The sequence below is a fragment of the Galleria mellonella genome, unplaced genomic scaffold, assembly GCF_026898425.1.
Source record: "Galleria mellonella isolate WM207_F2 unplaced genomic scaffold, CSIRO_AGI_GalMel_v1 utg57, whole genome shotgun sequence".
NCBI classification, from domain to species: Eukaryota; Metazoa; Arthropoda; class Insecta; order Lepidoptera; family Pyralidae; genus Galleria; species Galleria mellonella.
In genome coordinates, this window is record NW_026442119.1 from 6684764 (window position 1) to 6707593 (window position 22830).

At 34.9% G+C, this 22830-nt stretch overlaps 3 protein-coding genes across 3 annotated transcripts; 1 reads left to right on the top strand and 2 right to left on the bottom strand.

Annotated features, from left to right (window-relative positions):
* Window positions 1-325: 325 nt before the first annotated feature.
* On the bottom strand, window positions 326-4835 carry LOC113509891 (phosphatidylethanolamine-binding protein 4-like). The gene is made up of 4 exons (XM_026893317.3): window positions 4493-4835; window positions 3346-3438; window positions 2475-2529; window positions 326-2131 (listed from the first exon to the last, which is right to left on the bottom strand). Exons 1-4 carry the CDS (start codon window positions 4727-4729, stop codon window positions 1938-1940), a joined length of 579 nt encoding a protein of 192 aa, XP_026749118.2. The 5' UTR covers window positions 4730-4835; the 3' UTR covers window positions 326-1937.
* Window positions 4836-8580: 3745 nt separating this feature from the next.
* On the top strand, window positions 8581-10354 carry LOC113509626 (nuclear receptor-binding factor 2-like). The gene is made up of 2 exons (XM_026892991.3): window positions 8581-8777; window positions 8862-10354. Exons 1-2 carry the CDS (start codon window positions 8754-8756, stop codon window positions 9657-9659), a joined length of 822 nt encoding a protein of 273 aa, XP_026748792.1. The 5' UTR covers window positions 8581-8753; the 3' UTR covers window positions 9660-10354.
* Window positions 10355-11884: 1530 nt separating this feature from the next.
* LOC113509620 (transmembrane protein 127-like) lies at window positions 11885-17403 on the bottom strand. The gene is made up of 4 exons (XM_026892980.3): window positions 17189-17403; window positions 15723-15983; window positions 14816-15115; window positions 11885-13923 (listed from the first exon to the last, which is right to left on the bottom strand). The coding sequence occupies exons 1-4, from the start codon at window positions 17211-17213 to the stop codon at window positions 13643-13645; spliced, it is 867 nt and encodes a 288-aa protein (XP_026748781.1). The 5' UTR covers window positions 17214-17403; the 3' UTR covers window positions 11885-13642.
* Window positions 17404-22830: the final 5427 nt, after the last annotated feature.

Here is a 22830-nt window from a genome sequence, read left to right on the forward strand (position 1 = left end):
AAGTTTTATAAAGACGAAATTTTACATTAACAAACCATTGAGTATCTACGTAAGTAACGTTTATTGAGTATTAATTGAAATTTTCAATGCGCCTTCTTGTGCTTTGTTTATGGAAAGACGCATTGTGATTTAGGCATATTTAACCAAATAAAATATTATTGGACAAGGAGTTTAAAAACGAGACAATATTTATGTAACTAAAGCCACATTGGGTAACAGAAAACTGTACGGTGTTATCTGTCCGTCAAACATAAATCACTACGTATAAAACCAGTAGTTAGCATGAGATGAGAAAATAATTTGTTTATATAAATTAGGCGGTATTGCGATGCGTGGGAAGAGAGGTGAGAGGAAACCATAGATATGAAGAGAGTAGAGACTTAAAACACAACTTTTTCAATAAATAAATTTATTTACACACTAACAAGAAAGTTTGAAAACTGATATATACATATAAATATATACCTATTAATAAGCGCTAATTACATATGTATTACTGACGTAATATAAATTTATAGACTAACTAACTAAATTTTTTTCAATTTGTTTATATCTCGGTATTCGTAAATTATTTAATTTGAGATAGAATCTTAAAATTGACTTTTTTTCCAAACAATATGCTATATATAATAGTAGATAGATTAGATAAACAAATTTTCCGCGAATATTCGGATAATGAAATTAGGGTAAATGAGAAAACAGTGGTTGAGTCTATTTATTAATATAATTATCTAGTATTAATAAAGTGACATATATTTGTTACCTAATAAGTTCATATAGTAAGCAGCTCTACTTGATTCAACTCCGTGGAAGGAAGAGTCGCGTGCGCAGCCTACGCTGGTCCCAAGAGCCATTATAAATTTAAGTGAGCCCGTTGAAATGAAACAAAAGCTTGTCTTTTATTTTAATTACACATTTACAACTGTCAATGCGAGCTCCGATTGTATAGTGGATTGGTTACAAACCATTGTAGGTTGATGTATCATCTGTCAAAACGCGGACGCCAAATAAAATATTATTAGGTAGGTACCTAGATATTAATTGTGTCACGCATACACTATTGTAACAATAATATTGAAAAATACTGATGAACGGTATGGAAGCCAGAAACATCTAAGTGTATGAAATGCTTTCGTGACGCTGTTTACTTAGAGCGTACCTACTTACCTACATAAAGTAACATTAAGTAAGTACTTGCCTATCGTTATCAATTGTGTTTTAACTAGTTTTATTCTTTATGTGGGATAATTGTATAGTTTTTAACAGAACAAAACTAACTTCCAAATTTTTTTTACCTAGATAGGTACTAAAAAAATTTGGAAGTTAGTTTTAAGTAGTATGATTATTATATTCGGACTATATTAGTACTTAGTATGCAATATTTTCAACCAATTTCAGTAAGGAATGTTTTACAGTTCGATTATTTCATTGATGTGTGTTTGTGTGTCTGTATGTCATGAGACAATATTTTCGACTGTCAGTTATTTTTCAACCGAATTTAATTAGTATTTTTTTATTCAAAATACCCACTTATTTTTATGTTTGTTATTGGAAAATTTCTTGATTTTCAATTATCAATTATAGTAACAGGCAACACAATTTGGTACACGCATTACTTGAAAAACAATATTTAACGGATTTACGATACCTATTAAGGTATTTTACTCTTATTGTCTATCTAACAAATTATATATAATTTTAAACTAGTGTAGTTATTATATATAATAAGCTTAGTATCTTGGTCTTCATATTAAGTTCTATACAGTTTAAGCTGGTGTACTTATTTTACTTATAACTATGTATAATTCTAAATAGATAATTTTAATAAGAACAAAATGAAATAAGTTAAGGTTTATACCTAAGCAATTATTACATACTTATTTTAATAAAAAATATTTAATTTTAGGTTTCTTTTATAAGGCTACTAGTAATGCCATCTAGAATTGGGAACGGAACTGAATAGCAGCAACAGGGCCACATAGATTTTTCCCACGGAGCCATTTAGCAAGCACAAAGCGGTTACGAGACGTAGGTACGAAAGGCAAGAAGTTGTTCCCATCTGCTTGCTCGTACAACAAGCTCATATAGCGGTGTGTGCCTGTACCGCGAGGTGGCGTTGGTGCTTTGTAACCTGAAAAATACATTCAGAAATTGTTACCTGTAGAACGATATATACTATAAACTATTAAATACAATTAAATAAATAATTAAGTGGAATTATTTATTTAATTAATTACGACTTTTATTACCTAATTTAAATTTAGTATAATTAGTAATCTATGAATAGAATAAGCAGTCATTTTAGAAAAAAAGACTTTATTCCTCAGTAATTTATATATATATATATATATATATATATATATATATATATATATATATATATATATATATATATATATATATATATATATATAATACTACGGCTAGTAGGCTGTAGGTACTTACACCAACAGTAAAAAAAATTAAGATTTTACCTCTGTAATCGATTCCAACAGTTTTACTACTTTCTTCAGCTTTTAAAGCGAGACCCTGAAACAATATGAACAAAGTAAAAAATAAATATGCAATATGTGTAGGTACTTATTATGAATTGTCTATATAGAAGGAAGTTAAGCTATTGTTTACAAATAATATCAAAGTACTACACAGAGATGGTATAACGTTCATTCGTCCTTTGGTGTGCTAGTTTCAAGAGAACAAATTTAAATAATAAGTATTTCTAAAATTTGTGTACTCCGATGTGGTACTGCATTTTAGATACATAAAAGTATTTTTTGTAACATTTAACTTATTAACTTACCACGCTGCAGGCTATTAAATATCTATGATTATTTAAAATACTGTTCTGTCAATATTCACATACAAGACTTGACGAAATAGACAGATATTCGAGTACCACGAACTTTACATGGCTGTCATACAAATTTACCTACATCCCTTCTCTTACAACTCGTTATAAATCACACGTTAGCAATTACTTATAACTAGTTTTTGCTTGCGACTTCAATCGCGTGTGATATTCGATTTCTAATTCTATGAAATTGCACGTGTTTGACTTTGAAACTGAAGAAATTCCATATAAACTTTTAACCCTCAAGTTATCCCCATAGGAATTGATTTTTTTTTTATTGTTTACCTACGCTATATAATGATCGTACAATTTTTTAAGATTTTAGATTCAGTGCTCTTGGCTATGTGTATGTGTGTGATATATGGTTCAGTTAGTCAATTTACATCAATTAACATCCTCTTCTTTATTACATAATTACCTAAATGTATTAGTAAAATAATAATTTTTAATATAAAAATTACCTACGTACCAAAATGTAAATAAATAATACTTACTGGTATATTAGATTTTAACATGTGCAGATAAAATTCTCCTTCCACTTGTGGTGGTGCATCAGGATCTACCATAATGATGCTGTAGAATTTTTTCTGTAATGTAAAAATTGAAAATATTCATAAAAGAATAAAAATAGTACCACAAAATCATTACAGCTGCTTAACTTGGATTATGTGGTGGATTGTTTAATTAGATATAATTGTTTTGTTTAGTTCCTATGGGTCCATTTATATAAATATAATTGCCATTTCTAATTGCGCAGTATCCACTGTCTTTATTGTACTACCAACACTATGCAAAATCTTAAGGTAAACTTAATATTTTCCTCATTTATAAAGTACTTATTGGCTCGGCTATCAATATGTCTGAAGCACCTAATATCTACACTTATGCAGTTGATGATTTACACGTCATTACCGTTAGCATGAGGCACGGGTTGACAGATCATTTCATAACTAAAGCGTTCGTGGAAGGAAATTTCTCTGAAGACGTATTGTATAATGATCATTTACAATATGTGTTAGAGTGACTTCCTTAACGATATCAACGTTGCTATGATAGATGTTACAAGAATATATAACATTATACATATTTAAGATAGGACGCATCTAACACAGCAGTAGGCGCCTACAAGATACATATGTTGCCACCTGATACTGTATAGTGAGCTATGTTTATGCTAAAGAAGTGCTAGTACGTGATATGTACCTAATGGCATATATAACCCTATTGCTAAAAATATGTACTATTAGAACGACCTCCAAGTATTTTTCCCTAGAAATCATTGTGGTTAATTCCTGGTGAATACGTTACATTAGGTCGACTGAATTGACTTCATCCTCATCTAACATTATTCACTAGTACTCCGCCATTTTACATTAATATAGTAGGTAGGGTTACTATTCTATTTTCAATCCATTAAAATAACGCTCATTGAAAAATTTCTACGTACAATACGAAGCATGTAAAATTTTGAAAACGTATCTGTAAAGGCGATTATGTCCTATTCATCACTACAGAACTGAACAAGTATATTAAACGAAAAAGAAGTTTAGTTATTAATCAATTTTTGGCAGTCAGCAAGTCTAATTTTCTAATTAGGGTCCGTTAAATGCAGAAATAGTTTTTTTTAGTGTCTATACATACCGTATCAGCCAAAGGATACTGAAATAGAGGTTCCTCCATAAATACTTGTTTAGGAAGTAGAACGTCGCAGTTATGATCGTTAACCATCGTTCCTCCTACGCTAGTGACATTTAGCCCCATCAATCTGTCGCAACCCTCCAATAAACTCTTCGTGTCGGTTACAGAACATTGTAATGATACACCGTAAAAATAACTTATCAAAAATACGAGTACAATTTTATGGAACCAAATTATCATAGTTACAATAATAGAATTTAAGTGCTCAAAGTATGTTAGTGAGATTTATCACTTAACGCATTCGAATGGTTTTTGCGTAATGTGAATTCAAGTGGCCGTGTTATGAATTACAAAATTTTAAACAAAAGCATACTGCTGTAAATATTGATCGTATCGACGTTATTTACAGTCTTGTACAGTTGTAGGTAACACATACTTATTTCATAAATTCACATGACCTCATATTACAGCATATGAATTTAAATATTCTTTTCTTCGTGTTTTATTATTATGTATTCGTCATTGGTAGTTGATGATAAATTTTAAGTATTCATCTATTTTACTTATAAAAATGGATTAGTAAATTTGTCTACGCCATCATACCGATGGTGATGGCAGAATATCAGTGCGGAATAATAGGTGAAGATGAAGACAGGCTAGATAGCTAATCATAATGAATTCATGATAATTTTACCAGAAATTAATCATGATATTTTAGGAGGACCGGGTGGAGTTCAACCTGACAAGGTTTCTTGTTAGCAATGGAGTCAGATCTCATATCAGGTTCATTTTATTAGGTACATTAGTACTTATTTTTTCGTTAGTAGTCTATATAGCGCCATTATATATATATATATATATATATATATATATATATATATATATATATATATATATATATATATATATATATATATAATGGCGCAGACGGAGTCACTATTTCATTTTCACCCTTTAAAATAAACTACCTAAGTATTATACCTAATCTTAAGTATATCATATTTTTATACAGAGATATTTTATAATAATCCATCTAAGTTTCAACCTAAGAACAAGGGTTTCATTAATTTAACAAGGGTCAACATTTATGTCTATAAATCTTTATGTCTAGATCTATGCACAATAGTTCGACATATAGCAAATATGACAGAAAATACAAATTTATATTAACCTAATATTGAACAGTCAGATAAATTCATTACTTTGTTGTTATTTATGGAGGAAACGTGATATTTTGCGATGTAACATGAACGCAACATTGTACACAAATTGGATATTCCTCAGTTATGCAGACAACACATGATATTAGAGATATCTAAAAGAATATGATGCGCTAGGCTTTGGTGTCGACGACGACGATATTGGAAGCTGATTTGGGATCCTGAATTACATGCTAGGGCAAAATTCCAACTTTATAAACTTTTCGTAAGACTCATTTTCACATATGGCTGTGAAGTATGGAAATTAGACGATAGATCTATTGTAGAATGAGCTCCCTGCCGAGATTTTCCCAAGAGACTGCAGCATGGGGTTCTTCAAAAGGGGAGTAAAGAGGTTTCTTCAGGGTCGGCAACGCACGCGTAATACCTCTGGTATTGCAGGTGTTCATAGGCTACTGTAACCACTTACCATCAGGTGGGCCATATGCTTGTTTGCCACCTCAGTGGTATAAAAAAATGTGTAAATGTGTAATCCTGTTAGAGATATATAAATCAATGTATCTCCACAGACATCCTAAAAGAGTAAGACCTACAATGAGGGCAGTATACGATCGTTACTGGGATACCGATGTCATAGACCATGTGCGGAATGAAAGGCTATGTTGAAATGATTTAATGAAGATCGAAGAAAGAGCGTTAAGAGCGTTGGTAACAGTGACAAAAACGTATCCACTGGTTCCCACCAGTGGATACGTTTTTGTCACTGTTGCCAAGTCTGTCATCAATTGCCAAGAGAAAAAAATCAGAAATCAAATGAATGTATCAGTACAAATCAATCCTATAAATCGATTCTAAAAATTCAAAGACTATTGCAGAAGCCTTGTTCTATACGTACTAGAAGTAAGGACAGTGTTCCTGACTGAAGACAAAATGGAAACTTGTATATTCTATGGAGAGAACTAGTAAAAATGCTCTAATAAAGATCTCTGTTAAACTGCGTTTACAAATTATTGATGTAAATGGTACTTTCAAAAGTCCATGCAAATATGTGTACGTCAATAAATAAAAAATGATTTATTAATCTGTCTTCACACCAGATCCATTGCGGGTGGGCGGAGAAATTACAAAAAAAGTTTGAAATAAATTATCTCTGTAATATATACATGGACACAATTGAATATAAAACTTGTAGTAAAGATAAATTTTGATTTCTCAACGTTAACAATACCTATCACTAGTTTTACGCACTTGTTACATATTTATTTTAAATTATATTAATTTTCTTAAATATCCTGTGTCAAAATGTGTACCTACATTTATTAATAAAAATTAAAATAACTACTTTAAATATAATAAAGTATTAAAATTATTATTATACCGAATTTGGTAATAAATTATTCTTGTAATGTACCTATATAAAACACTAATTTATATATATTTATTGAAAAAAAAACAAAGGAATATTATGGCGCGTGAAAAATTATTATTGTTCGTTATTCGTCATTGAACTTAAAAAGTAAAATTGTGTTTTTGATTTTCGCGCATTGTTTGAAAAAAGTACTATACAAGCCTTGGCCACAACTAGGCATTGATGGACTCACGTATGTGTACCTCGGCTACGCCTCGGCCAACGTTTGCACGTTCGTCCATCAATGCCTCAGTTGTTGGCCCCTGCAGTAATGTACTAATATTGTATAAAGTCCAGATAGATATTTGGTTTCTACAAATGTAATTATTTTACAATACAATTATTACATAACATGTACATATTATGTAATAATTGTACATATAATAAAATGTACAAAATAATATGTACATATAAATTGTACGTTGTAACGTACAATTTATGCTATATGTCTTTAAATTATTAATTGTTAAATAAAATTAATAGTTTTGAGTTTCGATTTATAATCGTATACAGAATCGATACAATTGACGTAACGTGTAAACGTTACGTCAAATATAATATAGATATCAAATACAATAATATTTTCTTGATTACATTGCCAGTCTACACACACACACACATATATATGTAGGGTATATATAAGGTAGGCTGTAACTATTATTTGAAGTAAGTTATTTAATCTATAAATCAATACCATATAAGGTGGTCAGAATTGCTTAAGGAGTTAATAGAAAAAAAGGCTTGAAAGAAGCTTTAAAGGAATAGAAAGAGGTGAAAAGATTTTATCATTTAAGTTATCAAAACTGATTTTATCAATTTAATAAAATGTTACTTTATAGTTAATAAACAAGTGAGAATATTATTTTGTGTAGGTATAATTTTTGTTACTCATTCATTTTATGTTACAAAAATAAAATGAGACACCAATCTATATTTACATATATTTAATGGCTATTATAAGATTAATAAATAAGATTACTTATGCAAAAATGACAAACAAATTTTTTTTTATTCTTTTCGTTTCTATTCACCCCAACATTGGAAAATCAGGCGGTTTTTTTTTATGGGTGAAAATGGTATGGTAGCCCCGCTTGCGCTAACGGGATGCGCTGGTGGAGCACCAGTGAATGGTGATAGATGAGAATGAAAACAGGCCAGTTAGCCCATTATGATGAATTCATCAGGAATTAACCATGATAGTTTCCAGGGAGAACCGCGAGGAGGTCGACATAATTGGGTATATTACTAGCAATAGGATTCTCAGTCTCCATTACTAACAATCGCTTGCCCCCCAAATCAGGCGATTTAGTAAATGATATATAACCAAATTTTAAAGATCATGATTCTGCATTGTAAGTTAAATCATCAAATGGTATTATGCAGATAGATTAATATGAAAAAAAATTGTGACGAAATTTCAAATTGTTTTATTTTTTATTTTAACGGGTGACCGTTCTACGGCACAACATGTAATATTACGTACAATGTTCTGTGGTCAGATCAGCAGTATTGACAGATGACAGTTGATGTTAAATTGATCAAAGGAAACAGTTATCACTTGCTCTATGAAAGGAAATATTTTGGTTCCTTAAAATATTTTTCTATATTTTACACTCTTTGTCTTGAATATTAGTGTAAACCTGGAAATCCGCATGACGTTATAACTTCTGTGTTCTCACTTCATTATACTACTGAAATGGAGTCTCATCCTCTTAATTTGGTATAACCACTTTCGTATCGAAATTTATTTTAATAACATTTGTGTTTTATTATATTTCATATTAATCAGTGTTCTATTTTCTAGGCACATCAACAACATCGCCGTGCTGAAACTCATCTCGTGAACAATAGATATGATGAAGCCATGCAGTGTCATCATAATGCTGCTGAATTACTTCTAGATGCTATGAAGTCAACCACTTCCTCGGTGGCTTTGGAGTCTATCACGCTTCAGCACAGTTATCATCTTAAACAAAAAGACTTAATTAAAATTAAGAAAGAACAGTATGCCCGAGTGAAAAAAGCAATTGACAATATAAAAGCTTTAAGTAAAGAACCTCCAAAAATCCTACAACCGAATGATTGTTCTATGATTCAAGTAGCTATTTTTAGAACGATAAATCATAATGATTCTTTGTTACAAATATTAACAAATAAAAATGATGATGAAGAACCAATAGTAAAACACAAAGTGATAAAAGATGATATTCCTGATGGAAAAATATTGGAAAAATCTCAAAACACTGTTATTGAAGAGTTACAAGTTTTGAGTCAAAATTTACGTTCATTTGTTGAACAATTAGTATTGGAAGTTGAAGTATTAAAAGATGAAAATATGGCACTAAAAGAGAGAGTTAATTATTTAGAAAAAGAAAGAACTAGATATATGAATTTTCCATTGCCTCAAAATGATTTTAATAACTATCAGCCTAATATACCGTCCATTGAAGATTTATCTAATGACTTTGCACAAAAGTTACCTATTCCCAAAGCATCAGATAAACCAACAATAATTCCTTCAGTATTTCCAGTACCTTCTTCAAGTATTGAGAGGCCCAGTCAACAAACACATTTTGATTTGAGTGCATTAAAAAATAATTAGCACACTTGAATAATATAGTCAAAATTTGTAAATAGTTTATAAGAATTTAAATTACAATGTAATGCACCTATATAACATTTAATTTTTACAACTCATTTAATAAATATATTTTGTACTTAGATAATGTAGATCATCAAGCCTAAAAAACAGGTCAATTAACCGACTCATTTTTTTATTATTGTTCTGTATACTTACATACATTATGCACTTTGATGTATCTATATTTAATAAATAAAAAGATGCAAAAATATAGGAGTTGTAAAGGAAATATTCATAACTATGTATCATGCAAATTGTCTGAAAAAGTTGACCCGCTTTTCTTGAAGCATTTGTATAGAAACACTATCTATATAATCTAAGGTTTTGTATTGAAATACTAGACATGGATAGGAAAATAAAATGAGCCTGTCATTATATATTCACTATTTGAGCTTTTAAAATAGTTGACATTAATAAGTCATAAAATTATACATTGCCCTGATTTCTTGGTCCTAGAGACTATGATTGACTAGATAAATATTTACCTATCCTAAATCATTTACTTATTTTATCTATTAGTCTACTCTTTTTCTAATCTATGTAACAATTTATTCTTGTATATGGCAAAGTATTAATTGTTATTTCTGGTTTATACTATGTGTTGTGTATTATATTTGTTGTGACTTTGAAAATAAGTAAACTATTTTGTGTTCCAATTGCTGACTTACTTTAATTTAAAACTTCTGGGCATGCAATGACATTCAGCTACTATCTTTATTGCTATTCTATTATTGTAGTTGAAAAGTAGTAAACAGAAATCAGTTCATATCTAGATTCTCTATGTATTTTATCTATCTGGATTTTGCTCTTTGGGCATGGTCTCTAGTACCATTTGATCAAAAATTCTATTTTGGGTCACTTGGCCATTTTGTTCAGTACATGTACAGAGGTTTTTATATATCATGATGGTGGCAAACAAGCATTTAGTCTGTCTGATGGTTTATTTGATTATATTGCCAATATAGCCTGCAATATTAGAGGTGTCACATGCGTGTTGCCGATCCTGAAGAAACATTAATATACTCTTATTGAAGAACTCCATACTGTAGTCTATAGAGAAAATCTCAGTAGGGAGCTTGGTATCCGCGTGGAGAACTTCTGAAACCGCACTGTACGCGACCATTTAGGTCTAGCCCAGTGTTTCCCAACCTTTTTTGTGCCATTCCCCACTTGAACATTTCTAAAATTTTTATGCCCCCATACATAATTTTTCCCGACAAAGTTTACCCATTTGATATTTTAGGAACGTCAAACGAAATTATATCTAATAAATATTCACAGCATTTTTTTTTAATTTACTTATTTTGTTAAATTTGGTACCGATATCTACTCGTAGAATTGCATTTAAATGGCCCGGAGCAAGAGAGTTAAAATCGCTTCGAGTCCATTTTTTATTTAAGGGGGCCTTTTCAAATCGCCCCTCCTCGTGGGGCGTGGGCCCTGCGTTGGGAAACACCGGTCTAACCTATGAGTATGAATTCTCTGTCAATGGTGAGTGGTGCGATAATAAAAAGTAGCTGTGGCTAACATTTAGAACAATTCCACAAAATACATTTTAGACTTAAGGGCTGAATTCCACCTGAATATTTAAAATCTATAAAATGAATAACTATAACTTAATATAATCTATAACTTATACATTTATTTATTTTGAATATACTTACACCATGGGGAAGGCGTATGTTCAGCAGTGTAGATAATGACTAATATGATGATAATCTTTACACCGCGTCCTGTATGTCACTGAACCGAGAACTGAGCGCCAAGTTTATTTTTTATTTATGAGCTATGTGTATATTATTGTTTGTAAAAATAGCTTTCGCAAAACTGCATTCCATAAGAGACATCTAGAGTTAAAAGTTCAAAATGTTAGCTCTCTCTTCCTATTCTCGGCTTAGTTTGTCTAAGGTAAAGTAAGGCTGTCCCTCGTCTGGGTAAGTTTACCAGACTAGAAGGGAATATAATGACTTAGTTTGTATCTTTCGATACTAGAGGAATTTCTAAACAAATTTCTTTCTTTCCCTAATGCAAATTTAATATCATATTGAATTTAAGTGTACAATTTCGAGCCCTAGATTGATCAGGACCATGTATTTTATTATATAATGTAGATTGTTCACGACTGTGGTGTCAAAATAGAGCATAAATTCATATTCATGCAGAACATCATATAAAAAATAAAACAATTTTTATTTATAGATATGTATTGCATATTGGTCTTACATAAAAATAAAATCTTACTTTGTTTAGTTTTAATGTAAAAATAAACTTCCCAGTTAATCAACCGGGAATAACTATTCTTACGGCTAGAAGAAATCTATACATTAACGAACAATAACATTTTTATATTTTTGGTAACATGGAATATTATACATCATAGGCTACCGGCTTTATTTTTAATAAGACTCATACCTACTATGATATTTTATTTCAACATGTATTTGAGATAAGTACCTATCTAATTCTAAAAGCTCATTCGAAAATTACTTGATTTTACTAATAGGTACATGAAACAGATCTTGTTATCTCTATAATTCTAATAATAATAACAGCTAATTTTAATTTTAGAATTACATACATATATTTTATAATTTAAATAAATTTGTAAGTAAATAATGTTATTATCAGATGTTAAATTAAGTAAAAAATAATAGACGAAGAAGTAAAACAACAGGTTGATAAATCTATTTAAAAAAGATCATTTTTCTCGCATTTAAAATGGTAGTATTTATTTCAAAATGACTGATTCGCCATCAAATACTGTACTTTTTACACAATCAATCAACTTTCTATGGGATCCAGCTGCATCTAAATATAAGTTAGGATCTTGCTATTTATTAATTATTCGGCAATTTGGCGACAGATCAATCATTTTGATCATAAGGATATACATAGACAAGAAACACTGTCCGTCAAAGATACGATTTTTCGTAGTTGTAAAGATATTGTGTGCGTCATATAATGTAATTCTATGTAATCAAAGCTGATGAATAAAAATAATATAGTCATCAGCGCAGAGTCTTAATCTGCTTATTATTTGGCGACTACAAACAGAACAATTCATAATTAAAAATATAAATGTGACAGTATATATACCAACATCTTATTTAATATCGTCAATACATATATAATTTAAATCCTGAAATAAAATTGACCTAAATGATATTATTTTTAAGTTTATCAATTCTATCTAAGTGACAATGCGTAAAAATAAACATCCAACAAGCAATAATTGAATAAATTTTCTGAATTCATAAGAAAAGACTTCTAAGTGGAATATATCAATGATGATAGTGAAATATTATTATACCTTAAAAACTAAACTATTTCAAAATTTAATAACTTGCATAAAATATTTAAAGTAGGTCTGAATCTCTGATCTTCATGACGTAATTTAAAAGTACAAGTTGAGAATTGGTCCTTAATCTAAACACATTACAGTTAATTAGGCTAATTTACACAACAAAATAATTTTCAATGTTATAAAAATTTTAAAGCATTTCGAGAAATACGACATGAATAGGCACTAAAATGGCAAATCACATACTGAAGTGAACAGTGAAGTCATAATAATGATCAACTCACAACCACAATATACATAGAACAGATCATTATATTTTTATTATTTTTAGGCAATTATTAATATCTAACATAATTTTATTAATGATATATTTGGCTATTATTTTATATATACATATTATGACGAACCTACAATGTTATTATCAGTTACACTTGCACTCAATGAACTAATGATTTGTGATGGAGTAGAGATACTGTTATTTTCACGTTTTTCTTTCACAAGCCTTATTAAATATAAATAATACATTATATCTAATTTAAAAACATCTTAAATATAATACACAAATAATAACCACTAAAATTCTAAGAGTTTGGATCAAAGTACATAAATTATAGAACACAAGAGACTTTGAAATATACAAGATTCATGGAGTATAAGGCGGTGGAGGAGGCAGGATAGAAAGATCATCGAAAGGAAAATACTGTTGAGTACCAAGTACTGGTGGAGCATATGTTGTATGAACAGTAGGCACATAGTCTGCACTTGGTGTGTAAGGTGGAAGAGTTGGCACAGCTGGCGTTGGACCCACACTGTGAGCTTCATAACCATCCCAGTCTTCCATTAGATTTCGCCTTTGTATGTCTTCATCACCAGATAATGGAGCACCCCACAGATTGGCTGCCGAGGCCAAAAGGGCGAGAGCTCCTGAAACATTCAACAAATAACAGTTTTTGTATTGTATGTCTGTTTATTTTCATACTATTTGCTTACATTTATATTTTTTTATTTAGACATAATTTATCTCATGGATGTGTCAATGAGATGAGAAAAAATGCTCAAGATAATAAAATTCAAAACATTTGGACTTTCAATAAATGTACAACTTTAAAACAAACAAATACATAAATAAATTGTGTTATAGTTTCCTTGTATATGTACTCAACAGCAATAAAGCACTATGTATAACTGAACTCCCAGTTTCAGTTTGTGATTAAATGTCATAATTGTGCGTCACATTCTTCCTTAAGTTGATAATGTATTATATAGGATTAATCATTATGTAGTTTTACCTACAGTTATTGAAAAATAATATGTATTTACACTTGTAGTACATGTTTAATTGTTAATTTATTATATTGAGAATAGTAAACAAGCTAATAGTTCACTTGATGGAAAGTTGCATCTTATGTAATTCTGTGCAATGTTTGACAAACTTTTTGCCATTGTCACTCATTTCACCCTCAGATGAACAATTTGTACATTGCTCCTATTCAACAAAAATAGAAAATATTTCTCCTAGCTTTTCAGATCAATTAAATAATTTATTAAATTGTAACATAGCATAACTCAAAATAAATTCTTTAAGAGAGCATACAAACTGTATTATGAAGAATATTTTATTCTTAATTTTATTTTATATATTACAAATTTAATCACTGTTAAGGTTCAACTCTTTATAATTGACCTCATGCTTTTCAATTCTCAATTGAATGACATACCTGACTCAAAATAATGAAATTTTTACTTTTACCATGTACCAAAGTAATACGTATTAATAAGGAGCTAAATACTACTATTTTATGTAATAAATACTGACCTGCACCAGTTATTGTGTAAAATCCATACTCGTAATCAACTTGTATTGAATTGGGGTCACTGTAATTTTCATTTCCCAAAACTACTGTTGTATAATAACAAACACCTACAATAGCTATAACCCAGAACACACACATGATACTGGGAATTGCATTTCTTCGTAACATCTTGATGGCTCTGCTATTCAAACTGGTAAGGTTGATTAAGACCCCAATACATGAACAAAGCAGCACCATGAAGCAAAGTAATATGAGAATTCTCATGAGTGTAATGATTTCTGGTGTAGTACATGGTGGCAATACTGTAATTAAAATAATTATAAACAAATAAATACCACAGCACAGTCTAATCACAAACTAAGCAAAGCATGTACTATGAGTACAAGACAACTGATAGTTTTTTTTTTTTTTGTGAATACATACAAATTATACATAGAAAATATTCCGACCAATACAAACAGGCATAAACATGAATTAAACTCATAATCATTGAAGGATGAGGCAGTGTTAAACTGGTACACCATCAAAGTTGTCAATTGTGATTGTATTAAAAGGGTGTGATAAACATTAAATAAAGTAATTACTTTTTGTTGAGTAATGTCAATGCAGCATAATTTTTTTGGATAATCCACATTTATTGTTTTAATTTTTTATATTGTTTTATTGTAAACAAATAAGTGCAAACAAGTATTTTACAGTAAATAAAAGTCCACTATATAATTCTCATTAGTAATACTTAAAAACACCATAAATTATTATAAAAATTCGCACACTAACAATATAAAACCCTTTACTTCACATTATTCTATAGTGTTAACTTTGGGCCTATTAATATTTATTCAACAGTTATTTAATAATAAACTATGATAAGCACATCAAATTGTGTAATTAGAAAAAAAATGTATTTACCATTGAAATCTGATTTGTTTAATGGATCAAATTCTGAACTTTGATGTATGTTTATTTGATTTTCATCATTATCATCATCATCATCTTCATCAAATGTAAAAAACTGAGCCAATGATAAACTTTGTGTACAATGAAGACCCTTAATTCTAAACCAACTTGGTTGTACCAGTGCTGCACACGTTAAAAGAAAGGTAGTAACATTGAAGAATGCTGCAATTTTGTTTAGTTCCTTATCCTTGAAAGGAATAGACATTTTAAAACCTGAAAAATAAATTGTCTTTGATCAGTCTATGGATTATTAATTATAATTCCATGTAAAAAATGTAAAATTAACAAGGTTCCTAAAAAAGTTGATAAACATTTTTAGCAATTGTTAAAAAATACTGATGGATAGTTATATTTTTAAAAATATAATATGGGCAGTAGCAGTTTTTAACATTAATGATATTAACATTTACAGTTAGCATATATATATAACATTTAGGAACCTTCATAAGTTACTTTTGTTAATTTAATATTTAATTCCAACTTTATATTAATTTAACATTAAGTCTGCCATAGACACATATGTAGTAATGAATAAATAAATAATATGATAATTAAATTTTATTGTATTATAGAGTAATCATAGTAAGTTATATATTTAGAAGACAGTATATAATATAATTACATAATTATAATTAATGACCTGTTTTGAAAAACAAAAAAATACTTTCGCTTTTCATAATATTCTTCAATATTTAATAATAATTAGACTTGAAAAATTCTATTATCATATATAGAACTTATATAAACATAACATTTAACACTTAGCTTTATTTTTGGTATGTAAACAATCTCTAAATATACCCATTTATACTACTTATCTAGTTTAACAACATCAGGTTTGGTTCTAAAAAAAAGTTTAAAGATGTCTAATTTATCTTTTAAATATAATCTACATAATCAGTATATATAGCAAATAAGTACTAACTGACTAGTCAACTAACATGATATAGACAACCATAATTAATGATTTAAGTACATAAAGAATAGATTGCTTTATATAAAGAAAATTGTATAATCTAATAAAAATATATGATAAATAAATATTGCAATCTAATTTATGTATAAGTTAGTAACTTGTTGCAATATGCAATACTAAAAATAGAATCATTATCTCACACTAGGAGAGATTACCTTTGGGTGGGGTTAAGTACATTATATTATTATTTATTTTATTTAAGAGCAATAATTCAATAAGTATAGTAAGTTAATACACAAATCATTATTAAAATGTATATAACTACTACATGATTACAAGGCGTACATTAGTTAAAAATTAGGGATTCGTAAAAAAAAAATTTACAAGAAGTATGTTATCCTAATGTATTGTTGTTTAATTTACCTATATAAGAGCATGATAATCAAATTTACGACGATAAAACTGCTAACAAGGAAATAAGAAGGAAGTTTGAACGTCATACCTCTGATCCAAGTTAAACACCCCATTATGTTAACCACTCATCGGGAAGTCACTAAGGAATACAAAAATCTCTATAAATAGGAAGAGACTTTAAATAAATTGTTTATAAAATTAATTCAGACTCGAAATTAATAATTAAATAAGCTTTTTTGCAGTTCATTTAGAATAATTTTCTTACAATTTTGTTGACAAATGTGAAAATGACAAATGACCACAGATCAAAAAGCTATCACCTGATAGTGACACAGACAAAAACATTAAAAAAGTTTAGCGAATATTTTGTCTTTGTAAACGGTCTCTTTTTGGTATCATATAAAGATTCCGGACCCTCTTCTTAGGTCTCATGTAGAACAAAGGGAAACTTACTTTTACTTTTTTTTTTACTTTACTTTATAGACAGTAATTTGCTATATTTACGTCTAACATCAAAATATCGATGGCCATAGACTAAGGATAGTACTCGCAGACCTAATAAATTTGCTATACATAATAGAGTTTTATAGCACCTTAAAAAAATACAGAAATTTGTGCAAGACTTAAATTATTTGTACGTATGTAAGTACGTTATATTTGACTGTATGGCTCCGGAATAGAATAGAACATTCTTTCGTTATCTATGGATATCATATAAGACGACTAATTTAATGGTCGAAAAATGGGCAGCAGTGTCTCTCTTAAAACATTACCAAAATCTTTTTATGGTAGCCAACCAACCTGTTAACGGTGACAACTATTGGCAAACCCCTTTAAGAAGGAGGCCTATTTTTAGTAATGTATAAAGAGACCGCACTTCATACAAGCCACATAAAACGAGTTGGTCAGGAATCTTACCAATCTACTCCAAATCCTCCTTTTCTCTTTATATTGGCCAGCCTGATAATGAAACGAAACGAAACGTTTGGTAATGAAATGATAAAACGAATTTTATAGGGTAATAATGACACCATAGTTTAGTTTTTTGATATTAATAAAATGTAAATATTTCTAACTGAACGGTGTGGACTGCCGTTCGGTGAGCGTGGACTGTAGGGGCGTTGGTTCAGGCTGGAGTGAAACACAGGGATTACTCTTCTGAAGCCTCCGGTACCGTCTGAAGAGAGTATTTTTCTTCTTGTCCTATTTCTTCTCGAGAGTGTAGTGCGTCGCTGCTCGGAAGCGAATGCCGCTCGACGAGAGGCGGCCTATCTTTATACCCGCCCGCTCGCATGATAACGTTTCCAACTCGCGTTAGCGAATCTGCGCGAGCGGGACGGGGCGAGAAAGAACGAGACGCGTGTCTCTTCAGATCGGTACTCTATAGCGTTTATTTATTGCAATTTACAATTTCTTAATTCTATTTATTGTTACAATTTCTATTTCTATTCGTAGGTAATAAGGACAACACACAAAGGAATACTTTATTTAACTTACACTATCTTAAATCTATGTAAAATCTATATAAAATAACAGAATACAGAAACGATTAACTAGGGACTTAACAACTATAAATTACGATTACATATATACAAATAATGTCGCGAACATAATCTCCCGCCGCAGCTCTCGTAGCTGGAGTTAACTCGTGTTCGCGTCGCTCGATGTCGATGTGGGCAGTATGATCAGCTTCTTAGTGGGTCGCCGTAGGATGCCCTTGTTCGTCCGCACGTCGACTGCTCGGATCTCGCCGTCTGGTCCAGGGTAGGTCGCCACCACCACGCCTCGCGGCCACGTGTTGCGAGGCAAGGTCCCATCAGCTATCAGGACCAGGTCGTCCATTTTGATGGCTCCGTGTGTAGCTCGGGGCTCCCGCCGGTGTTGCAACTCGGGTAGGTACTCCTTCACCCACCGGTTCCAGAAGCAATCAGCTAGCCTCTGGCTGGCACGCCACTCCTTGTGTCCCGCCGCGTCGCTCTCGGTGAAGCTGCCTGGCAGTGGGACGCGCGACGGACCGCCCAATATGAAGTGATTGGGGGTTAGGGCGCTGTCGTCGTCTGCCGATGTTGACACGTGGGTTAGCGGTCGACTATTGAGGGTGTGCTCGACCTCGACCAGCAGAGTGTGGAGGACTTCTTCCTTGGGCGCCCGCTCGTTCAACGTAGCGGCTAGTGCGGTCTTCACGCTACGCACCAGCCGTTCCCACGCACCTCCCATGAAGGGTGCGATCGTGGGAATGTAGCGCCACCGGATGAAATGGACTGATGACTCTTCTTGGATGGCTTCCTCGGCTGCTTTCTTCAGTTCGACGTCAGCACCTTTGAGGTTGGTGCCTTGGTCGGACCATAGTTCAGTGGGACACCCTCTGCGGCTTATGAAGCGCCGCAGGGCCATTATGGCGGAGTCCGTGCTGAGGCTGCCGGCGATTTCTAGGTGGACTGCGCGCGTCGTTAGGCAGGTGAAGAGCACTCCGTATCGTTTCTGGTGAGTGCGGCCCACTGTCACGGTCATAGGCCCGAAGTAGTCTAGGCCGGTGAACGTGAACGGTCGTTGATGATGCGCCAGCCTGCTCTGTGGATGGTTGCCCGTTGACGGCTGCGCCGGTCTTGCTCTTCGTAGGCGGCACAGCTGACACCTCTTCAGTTCACTGCGGACGGCGTGTCGTAGGCGCAACACCCACAAGTGTTGTCGCACCTCGTTCGTGGTGATCTCGAAGCCGCCGTGGTGAAGTTTCTGATGCACCCATGCGATGTATAGGCGCACCCAGGCGTGGTTTCCGTCGACGATGGGGGCTCTCGTTGCTCGGCTGACAGATCGGCGGCGGCTGCTATTCTCGATCGAAGTCGCAGAATGTCGTCGTTGTCTATGACGACTGACAGCTGTATGAGTCGACTGGATGACGGCAGCTGTTTCCCATGTTTCACTGCTGCGATTTCGTTGCCGAACGCCTCTTGTTGTATCGCGCGAATCCATAGCCGTCGCGCGCGATCTAGGTAGTGTGTGTCTATGGGGATGAAACACACAGATGGACTATTGCTGTTCTTGATTTTCATCTTCGTCTTCTCTCTATCGACTTTCTTCGTGCGGGTCCAAGTGGGGTCGGTGCTCTCTTTCTTCTTGTTCCTCTTTCGGATGGCGGTACAGCGTTGACTGGTCGGTCGCAGGAGGTCGATGAACTGCAACACCCGTGCTGAACTGCGAACAAGTTTCAACCAATTAGAAAAACGTGACGGATCGGGTAATGCTATAGACAACTGCGTCGCGTTCTGTAGCTTGTGTACGCGTTCTTCTCCCGTTTCCGCTTGACTATCGTCGCTCGTACTATCTTCATGCGGCCACTGCTCTTCGGGGAGGTACAGGAAGTCCGGCCCACGGAACCATCTATGCTGCGAGCCGAAGTCCGTCGGTGGGTCGCGTGTGGCGTCGTCTGCTACGTTGTGCCGCGTCGGTATCCATCTCCACTCGTTCGTCTTCGTTTCTTCGACGATCTCGGCGACTCTATGCGCGACGAACGGCTTGTATGCGCGAGGACCGGTGCGTAGCCATGCGAGCACGGTGCGTGAGTCCGACCAGTATACTCGGCGAGCGGGCTTCAGGTCGTGTTCTTCGACTGCCGTGCGCGATAGGCGACACCCGAGGACGGCCGCTTGCAGCTCCAGTCGCGGTATCGTGGTCACCTTGCTGAGTGGGGCCACTCGTCCCTTTGCCGCGATCAGCGACACGTGGACCTCGCCGGTCGCGCTTACGGCCCGCCAGTACACGGCACAGGCGTACGCGTCCGAGCTGGCGTCGACGAATGTATGCAGCTCCGCTGTATCGGCCGTGGCTACCTCCGGGTAGCACCGCGGCACCTCCAGCGCGGACAGCCGTCGCACGTGGTCCATCCAGCTCCGCCAGGCGTCCGCTTCCCGTGGTTGCAGCTCGGTGTCCCAGTCGATACCGGTACGCCACGTCTCCTGCAATATCTTCTTCGCCTGTATGGTGATGGGAGTGGCGAGGCCCAGTGGATCGAACAGTGACATGATCGCTCGTAGCGCTTCCCTCTTCGTCGGCGTCTGTTCCCCGCTGGCTATCTGTGGCGGAAGCTTGTGTCCGTTGAAGTTGAAGCCTAAGGTGTCTTCAGAAGGTCGCCATACCATCCCCAGTATCTTCTCCGCGTCGAGTTGTACCACGCTGTCCCCGCCGGTGTCGGAGAACGCGGCGCGCACTTGATGCGAGTTCGACGCCCACCGTTGGAGATAGTAGTTGGCTCGACCGTGGATCTGTGCGACCTGTCTTGAGACGCGTACGGCTTGCTCTTCCGTGTCGAAGCTGGCGAGGTAGTCGTCGACGTAGTGGTTCATGATCACCGCCGTTGCTGCCTCCGGGAACTCTTCCTTGTACTGTTCTGCGTTCTTGTTCTTGACGTAGATCGCTGTACACGGTGACGATGTTGCGCCGAATATGACACTCTTCATCCTATATTCCACAGGTGGACCCTCTCGTCGATCTCCTCGCCACAGGAACCGTTGCATGTCCCTATCTTCTTCCCGTATGGTGACCCGCATGAACATGTCCTTTATGTCCGCCGTGACTGCCACCCGTCGTTGCCGGAACCGCATGAGGACCCCCGGTAGCGATTGAAGTAAGTCGGGGCCCGGCAGCAGCATGTCGTTCAAACTGATGCCCTTCGTCTTGGCTGCTGCGTCGTGTACGATCCGCAGTTTCCCCGGTTTCTGCGGGTTGATGACGGCGAAGTGTGGCAGGTACCACACCCGTTGGGAACTCCGTGGCGGGGCGACTTCAGCATACCCGTTCTTGAGTAGCGTGTCCATTTGCTGTTCATATCTCTTCTTGATTTCTTCATTCTTGTCGAGTTTCCTTTCGACCAGTTGGAGACGTCGCATTGCCGATTCGTAGTTGTCCGGCGGCACAGGGTCGTCCTTCTTCCATAATAACCCCGTCTCGTATCCTCCCGCCGGTAACGGACGAGTTTTCTCCTCTAAAATGCGTAGGGCGCGACGTTCCTCTTCATTGTAAGACCTCTTCGGTGCGATTCCCAGCGATTCGAGCGCGAAATGTTGCTTCATCATTTCTTCCATCGATTGTTCCTCTTCATGTGTCGTCACTATGTGGCTGATTCTGTGCACCTGCTGTCTTGTCCTGCCGTGACTCGTACCGTGCAGTACCCATCCCAGGTCGGTGAGTGATGCGACCGGCTGCGTGTCGGATCCTCTTCTGACTTCGTGGGCCAGCAGTAGGTGCCAGTTGTCTTGCCCCAACAGTACCGTCGGTTTGCCCTCTTCATAGACCAATTCCCTCTCTATGTCCCGCAGATGTGGACAGCCCTTGATGACGCTGCGTGGTACCGACTGCGGTGATAACTGCAGTCTGTCCATCGTCCGTGCCCCCACTGTGTATTCTTGTGAATTCCGCCCGCGGATCTTGAAGTGAACACGCGTCGATTGAGCTGCGTTGATCCGTGCCCCGGCCACACCTTCCATGTAGAATGGTGCGGGGGGACCCGTAGCACCGATTCGCTCCGCCACCGTCGTCTCGATGATGGTGCAAGTCGACCCGTCGTCCAGTAGCGCGTAGGTGTCGCACGTTCCCGTGGGACCGGTGACTCGTATCGGCAGGATCTTCAGGAACGCGATCTTGTCGTTTTCCCTTGCCGATGCGGTGACTGCGGCGGACTTGTCCTCGACGACGTGTGTCGTTACTTCATTCTCCGGCTGTTGTCGCGTGGTG